The sequence below is a fragment of the Tachysurus vachellii genome, chromosome 7 (genome assembly GCF_030014155.1).
Source record: "Tachysurus vachellii isolate PV-2020 chromosome 7, HZAU_Pvac_v1, whole genome shotgun sequence".
Taxonomy (NCBI): Eukaryota; Metazoa; Chordata; class Actinopteri; order Siluriformes; family Bagridae; genus Tachysurus; species Tachysurus vachellii.
The window spans coordinates 519813-532500 of NC_083466.1; the positions used below are offsets into that span (position 1 = coordinate 519813).

General features: G+C 41.6%; 1 protein-coding gene and 1 long non-coding RNA gene across 2 annotated transcripts in view; both read left to right on the forward strand.

Annotated features, from left to right (window-relative positions):
- Positions 1 to 4593: 4593 nt before the first annotated feature.
- LOC132848175 (uncharacterized) lies at positions 4594 to 9602 on the forward strand. The gene is made up of 15 exons (XM_060873688.1): positions 4594 to 4627; positions 4995 to 5089; positions 5215 to 5415; positions 6406 to 6498; positions 6665 to 6827; positions 6965 to 7047; positions 7164 to 7343; positions 7501 to 7596; positions 7674 to 7815; positions 7907 to 7998; positions 8087 to 8266; positions 8395 to 8499; positions 8595 to 8739; positions 8919 to 9002; positions 9296 to 9602. The coding sequence occupies exons 2-15, from the start codon at positions 4997 to 4999 to the stop codon at positions 9340 to 9342; spliced, it is 1704 nt and encodes a 567-aa protein (XP_060729671.1). The 5' UTR covers positions 4594 to 4627; positions 4995 to 4996; the 3' UTR covers positions 9343 to 9602.
- Positions 9603 to 11099: 1497 nt separating this feature from the next.
- The window catches only part of LOC132847824 (uncharacterized), an 8716-nt gene continuing 7127 nt past the window's right edge, over positions 11100 to 12688 (forward strand). Inside the window, exon 1 of the long non-coding RNA XR_009648668.1 lies at positions 11100 to 11536. This is a non-coding gene — a long non-coding RNA (uncharacterized LOC132847824). The remainder of the gene's footprint in view (positions 11537 to 12688) is intronic.

The following is a 12688-nucleotide window of genomic DNA, read 5'->3' on the forward strand; positions in this document are numbered from 1 at the left end:
TTGGGCCCAATTTGTCTGAGTAGGGACTGTACTGTGTAGACACTCCAATCTTTTTACTTCCTTTTCAAGGTTCTGTCTTTTTTTGGACCAAGCCTGTCTGCGTGCCGAATTATAAGATATAATATGCCCTCTAATTGTAGCCTTCGCAGCGTCCCAAATAGTTGCAGATGATACAGGTGAATTCTCATTGTCTCTCCAATAGTTTTTTAATCCGTCCCTAACCAATTCACAAAATGCCAAATCGTTCAACGTGGAGGAATTTAATCTCCAGACCTTTGTAGTCCTGTGTTCGCATAACATCATATCCAGCTGGACTGGAGCATGATCGGACAGAATGATTGGACCAATTTGGCAAGCAGACACTGCGTGAAGATATTGGGTATGAATCAGAATGTAGTCTAATCTTGAATAGGATCCGTGGGGGTTAGAGTAAAAAGTGTATTCTTTACTCCCCCTGTTAAATTCTCGCCAGACATCGATAATGCCAGACTCATTGCAAAGTTCTCTAAGGACCAGGGATGATCTAAGATTAGTGGCTGAGTCTGAAGTAGACTTATCCATTTTTTGGTCCATAACACAGTTAAAATCACCGGCGCAGACTCCCAAGCCCTTACAGTACTGGTTAAACAAAAGTATGGTTTTAGACATGAATTCAGGTGAGTCTTCATTCGGAGCGTAAACATTCAGTATGACAATAGGTTGACCATACGCCGTACCTGTAATTAAAACATATCTTCCGTCCGGGTCGGTAATCTGTTGGTCTAAAATAAAGGGGAAGTGTTTACTAATTAAAATAATTGTGCCCCTCCTCCTGGTGTTTGCTTTACAGGATGAGAAAAATATCTGTCCTACCCAATCTTGTTTTAGTTTTAAATGTTCTGAATCAGATAAATGTGTCTCTTGAAGCATGGCAATTGTAGTTTTCTGCTTTTTAAGATAGGTTAGTATCTTTCTCCTCTTAATCACATGTCCTAGCCCTTTAACATTCCATGTGACAAACCTGGCTGTATTGTGCGTAGTCATAGAATAACCAAAAGAACTAAAAACTGAACACTTAAGACTGTATTAAATCTGAAACATGTGTAGAACCGACCAAGGAAGTTTTTGCATTTATATACACAAAACAAAACACACAGAACCCCAAACCCCCTCCCCCCGCCCTCCAGCCTCGTCCCCAAACGACGAGGCACAGCTATAGAAATGAAACTGTACCCAACTGGTACCGAGCCTAGGATAATGATACCCCATACCCAGTATTGATACAGAGTGGTGCCCATAGGGGGCGCGCGGGCGCTAAAGACCGGTTCCCATCTCCGAAGTTCAACGTCCCAGGCGTGAGCATTTAACTAATAGCACGTGACCTCACCAAAAGCGATCTTCTTGTAGTTATTATAAAACAAAGATGTCAGTAAGATAAAGAAAATAACAAAATAACTTGGTAACACTTCAAAATAAGTGATCCCTGGGTTACTAAAAGTCAATACAATAAAATACTCGAGCGTGCTGATAAACAAGTTTCAGCTTAATAAACTTATGCCTATGTTGCAGTATCCGAACATTACTTATCCTCTAAAGCCTTCAGAAATTCTGTGACGTCCGCTGGGGAGGAAAAAAGATGCAACTGTGTTCCGTGAAGGCAGCGAAGTTTAGCAGGATAAGCGAAGCCTCTGAACATATCGCGAGCGGACAGCGTTCTCCTAACATCGTCGAACTCCCGACGTTTCCTCAGCACTTCAGCAGATACATCCTGAAAGAAACGCAGCTGCGACCCTTCATGGCTGATGTTGCGTTTTTTCCGCGCTGCTTGCAGTATTATCTCCTTATCCGCGTAACGTAAGAAGCGAACCAGAACACTTCGTGGAGCGCGGTTTGCTTCCGAGGCAGAGCCGAGAGATCTATGAGCTCTTTCGATCTCAAAATGTGGATCGGCTGTGAGGTCCAGCCACTTCGGCAACATTCTGGTAAGAAACTGCGCGATAGGTTCAGAGCCCTCAGCCTTCTCAGGGAGGCCCGACGACTCTCAAGTTTTTGCGCCTGCCCCGGTTCTCCAGGTCGTCTACTTTAGCTCGGAGTAATGCTAATTCTTTGTCTTGAGATGTGATTTTTCTCTCATGTGTTAGCATACTCTCCTCAGCGGTGGAGATTCTCGCTTCAGCCTCGGTCAAACGCGACTCGTTTGACGCCACTCTGCCGGATAAGTTAGAAAGGGCTTCCTGTATTGAGGTAACTGAGGTAGAGATATTGTCCAAACGGTTGTCAATTGCACTTAGTCTACCGTCAATATTGCCCAGACTGGTTCCCAGCGAGCGAATTTCGGCCAACATGGCATCCATTGGGTCTGACGAGGCCTCCTCCGTCTCAGCTGGTTTTTTCTTAACGCTTCTGGAGGGCCGGGAGGACGTGAAAAGTGGAAAATCACGCGTTTCTTCGTTCTTCGACATTAATGTTCGATGATGGTACAACACACTTTGAGCATAAAAAGAATTAACCAAAGGTAAATAAAAAAGAAAAGGGAACCAGCACAGAGCTACCAAATTAAGCGGCCATCTTCAGCGAGGTCCCACTAGCGCCCCATACATTTATCTTTTTAAAATATCATGAACATTTTATTGAAGTCATGAAGCTTTTATTGTCATTTACACCATATATATGTGACACAGTACACAGTGACATCACACAACGTTCCTACAGGACCAGGGAGCTACACAGAACATCACAGACATCACAGACTGAAGTCAGTTAGTCTTACACACATAAAGTGTATCTGTACAACCTGCTGTACACAGTGTGAGACACAGGACAAACACACAACAGTACACAAAGCAGCACTGACCAATGTGGACATAATGTTAATGACTGTAAACAATAAGGAGGTTCTTGTAAACATACACATATACACTTAGCATCAGTTAGTGGCAGCACTGAACACTGGTGTGTTAATCAGTGTACACTGTCAGGTGAGTGGTGCTGTAAACATAGCTGTATATTTAATGTGTGTGTGGGGTGTAAATGTGTGTGATGGAGGGAAGAGAGACACCACTGATCTTCTCAGCTGTCCTCACCATCCACTGCAGGGTCTTTTGATACCCCAGGAGGCTCTCGATGGTCCTTCTGTAGAACGTGTTCAGGATGGGGGAAGGTGGATGTGGATGTAGATGTAGATATGCTTTCCTCAGGCTCCGTAATAAGTCGCCTCCTTGCTGGTCTTTCTTGCCGATAGACTGGTGTTGAGTGACCAGGTGAAGTTCTCCACCAGGTGAACACCAAGGAATTTGGTGCTGTCCATCGAGGTTTAGTGGAGAAGGGTCGCCCTGTGCTCTCCTAAAGTCAACACCCATCTCTGAGTACTGAAGCGTGTCTTATTCACGTGTTATACGCACAGATCGGTTCTGATAGAAAATTCTTTATTTATTTATTTATTTACACAGTTCACTGCCTGCCTCTCATCATGTAGCTCTGAGTTATCTGCTGATCACTGAAGTCTTATTTAGAAATGTAAATTAACATCAGATAAAAGTTGAATCTCGGGTCCAAAAACGATAATGATCCAAAGAATTATAGAAATGTTCCACAGCAAGTTTCTGGTTTAATCTGTAAAGTCAGATAAGATTTTTGTTTTGTTTTTTTATTAACGAGTCACATGACACTGGGGAGAGAAAATGGCTAATCGGGCCTAATATGTATATTTACACTTACTTTTGTGGCCAGCGGTTTAGACATTAATGGCTGTGTGTTGAGTTATTTTGAGGTGACAGTAAATGTACACAGTTATATAAGCTGAACACTTCCTACTTTACACTAGAACACAGGGTCATTGCTTCAGTGTTGTCACGTGAAAATATATAATAAAATATTTACATAAGGGGGGTCACGGTGTCTTAGTGGTTAGCACGTTCACCTCACACCTCCAGGGTTGGGGGTTCGATTCCCACCTCCACCTTGTGTGTGTGGAGTTTGCATGTTCTCCCCGTGCCTCGGGGGTTTCCTCCGGGTACTCCGGTTTCCTCCCCCGGTCCAAAGACATGCATGGTAGGTTGATTGGCATCTCTGGAAAATTGTCCCTAGTGTGTGATTGCGTGAGTGAATGAGAGTGTGTGTGTGTGTGCCCTGTGATGGGTTGGCACTCCGTCCAGGGTGTATCCTGCCTTGATGCCCGATGACGCCTGAGATAGACACAGGCTCCCCGTGACCCGAGGTAGTTCAGATAAGCGGTAGAAGATGAGGGGTGCACTTACTTCTGTCAGATACTGTATGTACAGTATATATATATATATATATATATATATATGTGTGTGTATATATAAATAAAATCTACAACACACCAATCACAGTAGTACTTCAGTAGCTGAAGTGTGTTTTCCACTTATTATTATCTCCACACAAAGAATATTTTTATCTGTGTTTTTGGTTGTAAACATGAAACTAATCCGTCACACAGTGGTGTCCAATTTAACGCTGAAGGTTTCTGTTCTAACATCTTGCTCAGTTTTTTATCCATAATAAACCTGTATGTCCACTTTTGATTTCTCTGATGCGGTCCCATGTCCCAGTAGACGCCACTCCCTCAGAGTTTAAATAGAGCGACTCGACCGGGATCTACATCATTCACCTCACACTCAACCTTACGGTACGTCTCATCAGGTACTTAAACCTTTGTTTCTTTTAGATTTCATTTAAAGATGGAATAATAATAATAATTATTATTATTAATTAATTAAATGTAATTACATTTGGAGAATTATGATTATTATTGTTGTTATTATTATTATTATTATTATTATTAATTAATTAAATGTAATTACATTTGGATAATTATGATTATGATTATTGTTATTATTATTATTATTAATTAATTAAATGTAATTACATTTGGATAATTATGATTATTATTATTATTATTTTCTTTACTAATTATTAGGAAAGGGTTGAGTTCTATGAAGCGTATTAATACTGTATAAATCTGTAATCCTGTAATCATCAGTGTTTGTTCTCAGACATGATGGAGTCCAGACTGATGGTGCTGCTTGTGTTCTTCTACTCTGTTGCTCGTGTCACCGAAGCCCAGCTGCAGCCAGTGACAACAACAACTGTAAGACAAACCTAAAACTCAGCTCATACTGTGTACTTTAACCTACTTTAGGATGTTATAATGGCTCACTGCATACAGAGGACAGGAGGATCATGATGCTACGTTTTCTTTCTTCTGATCTGCAGAGCTCCATCAATACGACCACCTGCGGCACCACTAAGCTGTGTGTGTTTAGTACGCCTAACTGTAACCTTACAGGAAACTCCAGCTGTTTTTACAGCTCTGCTCAGTACAGTAACGGTGCACTGACTGTGGAAATGTCCGGCACCACCTCAGGATATGTGGCACTGGCACTCACACCCACTACCAGCCCACTGAACACTGTAGTAAGTAATGTATTGTTTATAAAAGCTATTTTACAGTGGTTAAGGTGTTGGATTACCGCTCAGGAGGTTGTGGGTTCGATTCCTATGTCCGGGCTGCTACTGCCGGGCCCCTAAGCAAGGCCTTTAACACTCGGTTGTATTAAAATAAATAGACAAACATTTGAGTGTCTCTGAAAGGGGGTGGAACGAGGGGGTAAATACTGGTAATAGAAGTGATCTGTGATGGTCTCGTACATGTATTAGTCCATTACAGACAAACGGCTATAAATATTAAAAATCCATTTTATTCCGGCGCTGTCTGGCTCTCATTCCTGTTAGAAGTGATGGCAGAGAAACAGTTGTTGCTCCTCTTGGTTTCATATCTGCGTACACAAAACTATTCATATCACAAAAGCAGTTTAAAAAAACTCATGTAAACACCACTAGGGGGCGGTAGTTCATAAACTGCTGGATTTAATGGACCAGGACAGAAAATTGTAACCAGCCATTTGATGGTTTTTCTTTCTTTCTTTCTTTCTTTTCGAGATCGTGTGTGTGTGTGTGTGTGTATATATATATATATATTCAAATAAAATCTGCCATTTTATATTTAGAGCTAAAACAAACAGCTTCCTGTCCCCTTTGTTGTCCCTGTATAGAATATGTAATAACAGTCATAACTCCACCTAGTGTCATTATAAACAATGTGGAACAACAGCCATGATTCACCTCAGAAATGCACGCCTGTTTGTGTTCGGAGTGTTTATTGTGTCGTCTCACGGTGTTTGTGCTGAAAAGCCAGACGTTAAACACACAGTAAACTGGTCAAACTGGTCGACCATCTCTGAGCACCGGCAGAACGGCTTCTGCTGATATTAGATGGTTATTTCTCATAACAACATCACGGTGATGTAACGGCTCACCATGCAGCCGTTTCGTGATCAGTATAACTGAAGATTTAGGAACTGAATGGAATTTACTTTGACCAATGTGAGTAATTCTTCTTTTCAGGGGACCGCTGTGTTCGTCTGTGGCAACAATAACGCCAGCCCCTTCTTCGAAACAGCTTCTCAGGCCGGCGTAGTGCTGACTCCTGCTATCCTGGTATGATACTGACAGATGTTTGCTGGATTTTTGTCTATAAAAGCTGAAACATAAATAAAGAATAAACTGATGACTTTTATACAGAATGATAAATAAATGTGTAACTCTGAATGTTCTGACAGAGAACATCTCTGACCCTAATGTCACTTTCTGTCTCTCTTCATAGAACCTCATAAATATCTCCAATGTTCAGGGTTTAGTAACGAATTCCTCAAGTCTTATTCAATGTACCTTTAATGTCGGCGTCAACACCTCCGCCTTAAATGTCATCATCTCGGCAAATGTTCAGCTGCCTTCTATTATCTCCATCCTTACTGGAAGCACAAACGGTGAGCTTTCACACCAGTATATCACATGTATCAGAGGCTTTCCAAAAGCTCTACAAAAGCACATCATGACTGCACAAACTGACCCAAAGTGCAGAGATTAGAGTGTTCAGTAAAGGTTCTCTGTTCCAATCCCACAGGAACATCACTGGGAAATGCAACCACGGTGTTCAGCTCCAGCGAAACGTTAGACCTGGCAAATCCCGCGAGCAACGCTCCATGGGTATTTAATGTTACTCAACACTGTTTACCACCACACCTGTGTTGTGTGTCATTATCCTAATGATACTGATGCTTCCTGAGCTAATATTGGTGTATTGTCTGATTATTAATCCTCAGATCACTATCACTCGTGTGGGTTGTGGCACCACTAAGCTGTGTGTGTCCAGTACGCCTAACTGCAACCTTACAGGAAACTCCAACTGTTTCTTCTCTTCAGTTCAATTAATTAACCAAAATTTCACCTTTCAACTCAGCGGCACAACAACAGGATACGTGGCACTGGGACTTTCTACAGTGGTAAATATAATATTAAATAGTTTTTCAGTGCAGTTTGAGTTTTAATCGAACTGGAAAGTCCAGCAACTGTTTCCAGTTAAAAACTTTTACTGTTATGTTTTTAATAACCAACAGACATTCAATTACGTGTGTGTGTGTGTGTGTGTGTGTGTTTAAGGGATTTTCTGCTGTATTTATCTGTGGTAGTATCAGCAGTAACTTCCTCTTCACACCAGCTACTCTCCTCGGCACGAATTTGCTCCCTGTTAATTTGGTAAGACACAAAACTCTTAAACTCCTGGTGTGTAAAATGAAGGGCAGGAACTCACACCAGTTTCTCTTGTTCTACAGAACACCGTGTACAGTGTTCAAGGTGCTGTATCACAAAACCTTGTTCAGTGTGTGTTCAACACCAGCAGCATTCTGACTGTCCAGAGCCTCAAAAGTGCAAACACCTCGTACAGCGTCAGCATCATGAACGGCAGCCTCGAGGGTGAGCTTTGGCTGCGACTTCCTGCTTATTTGAGAAAGTGATAATGAGACGGTGGAGTGTTCAGTAAATGTTGTCTGTTCCAATCCCACAGGATCATCACTGGGAACTCCAACCACAGTGTTCAGCTCCAACGGATTGTTAGACCTGACAAATCCCGCGAGCAACGTTGTACCCACAGTGTTGGTACTGAACGCTATCACTCCCACAGCCAGCGTCTCTCCTCCTGTTTGGAATCACACTGACTTAACGCTGCTTTTCTTTTACCCTTCAGCTGAACATCGATCGTACCGGGTGTGACGGCGGTAAGCTGTGTGTGGGAAGTGATAATACTTGCAATCTTACAGGAAACTCCAGCTGCTTTTTCGGCTCCATCCAACTGAATGACCAAACTCTGTCTATCTCCCTGAGCGGGACGACGACAGGCTACGTGGCTCTGGGACTCGCTACACTGGTTATTTATTCTAATTTAACTTTATATTGCTATTTAACACCAAAACTGTCCTGTTGTTTCTGTCCAGACGTTTATAAGGAAGTTTATCAGGTGTCTATTTTAATGTTTGTGTGTGATTTTGTTTTAAGGGAAACACTGTGGTGTTCGTCTGTGGTAACAACAGCGATGGTGTTACTAACTTCTTCTTTACAACCGCTACTACAGTCGGCTCAACGCTGCTCCCTGTTAATGTGGTAAGACTTAACACTGTTAACTCAGTCCTGTGTGAGATGACCGAGGCGTTAGGGTAAGGCAGGAGTTGACACGAGTCGGTTCTTTGTTCCTCCAGAGCGCCGTCTCCAATGTTCAAGGTGTTGTAGCACAGAATCCCAACCTTGTTCAGTGTGTGTTCAACACCAGCAGCAGTGTGAACATCACCAGCGTCAGAGGAGGAAACACCTTCAGAGTCTTCCTCATGAACGGAACCACCAACGGTGAGCTTCTGTTTTCTCTGATGTAAAGAACATCGTGACCGTTAAAGCGGTCTGTAATTCCTACAAAAGTCTGCTGATTTTATGATGGAACATTTGTGAGATATTAATGAGTTCATCATGAACTACAGAACGTTTGGGATTAACACAGTAACATAAATCTGTCCACTGTCATTGTACAGGAAATCAACTGGGATCTGCAAATATCCTGTTTGACTCTGTACAAGCATTAAACCTGAACAGCAGCCCAACCATCACGGCTCACGGTAAACACACACACACACACACACACACACACACACACACACACACACACACACACACTACACCAGGCTCTTACAGATACACTGCTCCTTAACCTGTAATAAAGCAACACACTGTTTTATAGACTTTATCTTCTATTTCATATGAATTGTGCACACTAACATCTCTCTCCCCCTCTCTCCCTCCCCCCTCTCTCTCCCCTCCCCCCTCTCTCCCCCCTCTCCCCCCCTCTCCCCCTCTCTCTCTCCCCCCTGCCCCCCCTTCCCCCCTCCCCCCCCCTCTCTCTCCCCCACAGTGTTTGCTGTACTGCTCAGTGCCCTGACTCTCTGTGCCCTATATTAATCCTAGGCACTGTGATGATTAGTGAGGTTATAAACATATGAAGCCATCCTTAGTTGGCTGAACATGAAGAAAATGACTGTATAACTTTTACATGTATCTAATTTGCATATCTTCTTTGTGGTAAATGTAGTTTTAAATGTAAGAGACAGATGTAAAGGATTGATTAACGTTTACTTGATCATTTTCATTTGTTTCTGAATCGATAATGAAAACTGTTTTCACTTCATCAAGCTAATAAAAATAAAACTACTTCAATAAAAGGTTCCTCCAGCTGTTCTTGTTCTTCCAGCTGTTCAGGATGTTCAGGATGTTCAGAGCCGATCATTCCGGGACGAACTTCCTGACGCAACCTTTTTTTTTAATCCAGGCTCAAGAACAAACACTCCTCAGATCATTACATTCTTGGTTAATTGCTTTTTTGTACATTACACTAACGTGTTATTATTACGACAAAGAAACAGAGATCTAGTTATTGCATAAGTATTCACGCCCTCTGCTGTGAAACCCCTAAATAAGGTGTGAAGAACCACCTGTGTGATCTGTCACATGATGTCAGCATAAATACACCAGGTCTGAAAGGCCCCTGAGTCTGTAACACTTCTATGAAAGCAACATGAAGACCTAGGAGAAGGATGGGTGAAGAACACCATCCCCTGAGTGAGGTACTGTATGGTGGCACCAGCATCATGCTGTGGGGAGGCTTTTAATTGTCAAGGACCGGAAATCTGGTCAGTGTTCAGATGTCACTGATGTCACGAGATACAGGGAAGTTCTTGATGAAAACCTGTTTCAATCTATTAAAGCTTAGATTGCGAAACATGTTTACCTTCCACCAGGACAATGATCCTAAACAAACTTCTAAAGCTTGAAGTAATTATACTGACGTACGTGTCCTTTAGTGACACGTGTTTTCGGAGTGCGTAGGAAACCTTTCCCCAACTAGGATGCGTCCGAGTTTGCACGGGTTAGTGTTGTAGTCCCTCGGTCTTCTAACAAAGGATCCTCTTCAAGTTCTTCTCCCTAATCTATTGTTTGTATCTTTAGATGAAGGAGTCAGACTTAGACCTTCTTGTGTTTTCAGGATCCTCACAATGGGAGGCCTTGTTTTTATTAAAAGCAGTGTAATACAGATAAATGTGTGTAATATATATAACAGTCTCCAGGTGTAAGCCTGCGTTTGTTCTCCTGATGCACCTTCTATCAGCAATAACATCCTGAGAAGTTTCTTCAAGTTTATGGCTGATTGTGTTCTTATGCTGCTGACACAAAACCTTGTGATTTCCTTTTAAGCTTTCACTGTTACTCTCTGTCTTAATATCTCAACATACTAATGAACATTACATCATTTCCTAATCATACAAATGATTATATAAATTTATATAAAATGAAAAAGAAAACTTAGAACGATTCAGCAAGATGATGGGTCTTTATCCAACTGTCTAGGTACAGTGTCTGTTCCTCCTGTTGTTGTATCAGCTTCCTTCTGGATCTCTTCTTCTTTACAGTTTTAATCAGATACATTCACTTTCTTTATTTCATACAACAGTGTCCACATTTCCTTTAGTTTATTTTCCATAACTTCCTTCTTCCTTGTTTTGTGTCTTTGTTGTCTTTTATTTGGTTTTTCTGGTTTTGCTGCATTCATTTCACTTTGTTTCCTTATTGTATTGGATGAGATCACATAAAGATAACCGTGTGCACGTTGTATGGTAGTTAATCCACTCCTAACATTGCTATCCACAAGAACGGTTTAAAAAGAAACATGTAAATGTCTTGTAATGTCCTAGTCAAAGCCCAGACATCAATCTAACAGAGAGTCTGTGGCACCGATGAAACCCAACTAAACTGGAGCTGAAGCAGTTGTGCAGGCTGAAAAACAGACAAACACCAAGGGGGGTGAATACTTTTGCAACCTAGGGCTAACCCTAACCCTGTTAATGCTACTGTCTGGACGACTGCTGCTGTGTGAACACTGGCTTCAGGACGCAGGAGATTGTACAGCGTCTGAAGGAGCGTGATGCTGAAGGCTGTGCTGTGAGTTCTCCAGTCAGAGGATACACAAAGGTTTTAAGGTCAAATCCTTATTTACTGCCAACGTGACGGAAACTGATTTTGCAGACGGTTTTATCCGTGACTTGCAGAGCGACTCTGCGTATCGTCTGTTCCAGCTGAATCAGAGGACTCTGGCCCTCAGGTGTGTGATGCAGGTACAGATACAGACACAGACGTAGCTACAACAGACATTCTAGTGATCTATTTCTAAGAAATGTTACAATATTTATTCTACTTCCTGCTTCGACTACACTTATTATTGTTAAGGAGACTGAACATATACACAAGCTGTGTGTTATGTATACTTTAAAATGGCCCGAGTCAGATGAGGACATCACTAATGTTCATGAGTCTATCAGAAGATCTGATCAGGGACAATAAATGTCCAGCTATGTGGAGCCTAAGAACAGGACAGAAAGGTTCATTACTGTTTGTACCTGTGCAAAAAACTATATGATGTTCTGAGTCACATTAATCATGGTCAGATATTTAAATCAAATGATTTTGTTGCTTAAAATACTGTTTAAAACTAATACTATATACTACACCAGACCGCCGATAAAGTCATTAACACTTTATGGTGTGTAAAGACAAGACATAAAGTATTAGCTGTTTAGTGCTTACATCTCTATCGTCGGATGCATTAACACTGGTTGCCTAGGTTACAGACTTAAGATACCGTGAGTAATGCTTTTTTTACCATGAAATTCTGCCTTTTGTTGATTAATAATATAATGTTCAGAGTCTGTAAACATGTGTTGGAGTCATGGGCTGGTCACAGTACGTGTGTTCATACACATATAAAGCTATCATTAATGCATGGAAATAAGAACTGTCAATCAAAGAGAGATGTTAATTTAGACCTCCAGAGACATTTACATAATAAATAATTAGATGTTTTAGGTTTAGATTTTTGTTTTAGATCATATATACAGCCTAGGGTTAGGATTAGGGTTAGGATTAGGGTTAGGATTTAGGGTTAGGATTAGGATTAGGATTTAGGGTTAGGATTGGGGTTAGGGTTAGGATTTAGGGTTAGGGTTAGGACTTAGGGTTAGGATTGGGGTTAGGATTAGGATTAGGGTTAGGACTTAGGGTTAGGGTTAGGGTTAGGACTTAGGGTTAGGACTTAGGGTTAGGGTTAGGATTTAGGGTTAGGATTTAGGGTTAGGATTGGGGTTAGGGTTAGGATTTAGGGTTGGGGTTAGGGTTAAGATTAAGGTTAGGATTAAGTTAAGCTTTAGGGTTAGGATTCGGTCATCAGTCTCTCTCTCTCATCTTCTACCGCTTATCC

Coding starts and splice junctions, on each gene's coding strand:
- LOC132848175 (XM_060873688.1), top strand. CDS start 4,997: ATGATGGAGTCCAGACTGATGGTGCTGCTTGTGTTCTTCTACTCTGTT. Junction 7,816..7,906: donor CATGAACGGCAGCCTCGAGG/GTGAGCTTTGGC, acceptor CCAATCCCACAG/GATCATCACTGGGAACTCCA. Junction 8,500..8,594: donor CGCTGCTCCCTGTTAATGTG/GTAAGACTTAAC, acceptor TTGTTCCTCCAG/AGCGCCGTCTCCAATGTTCA.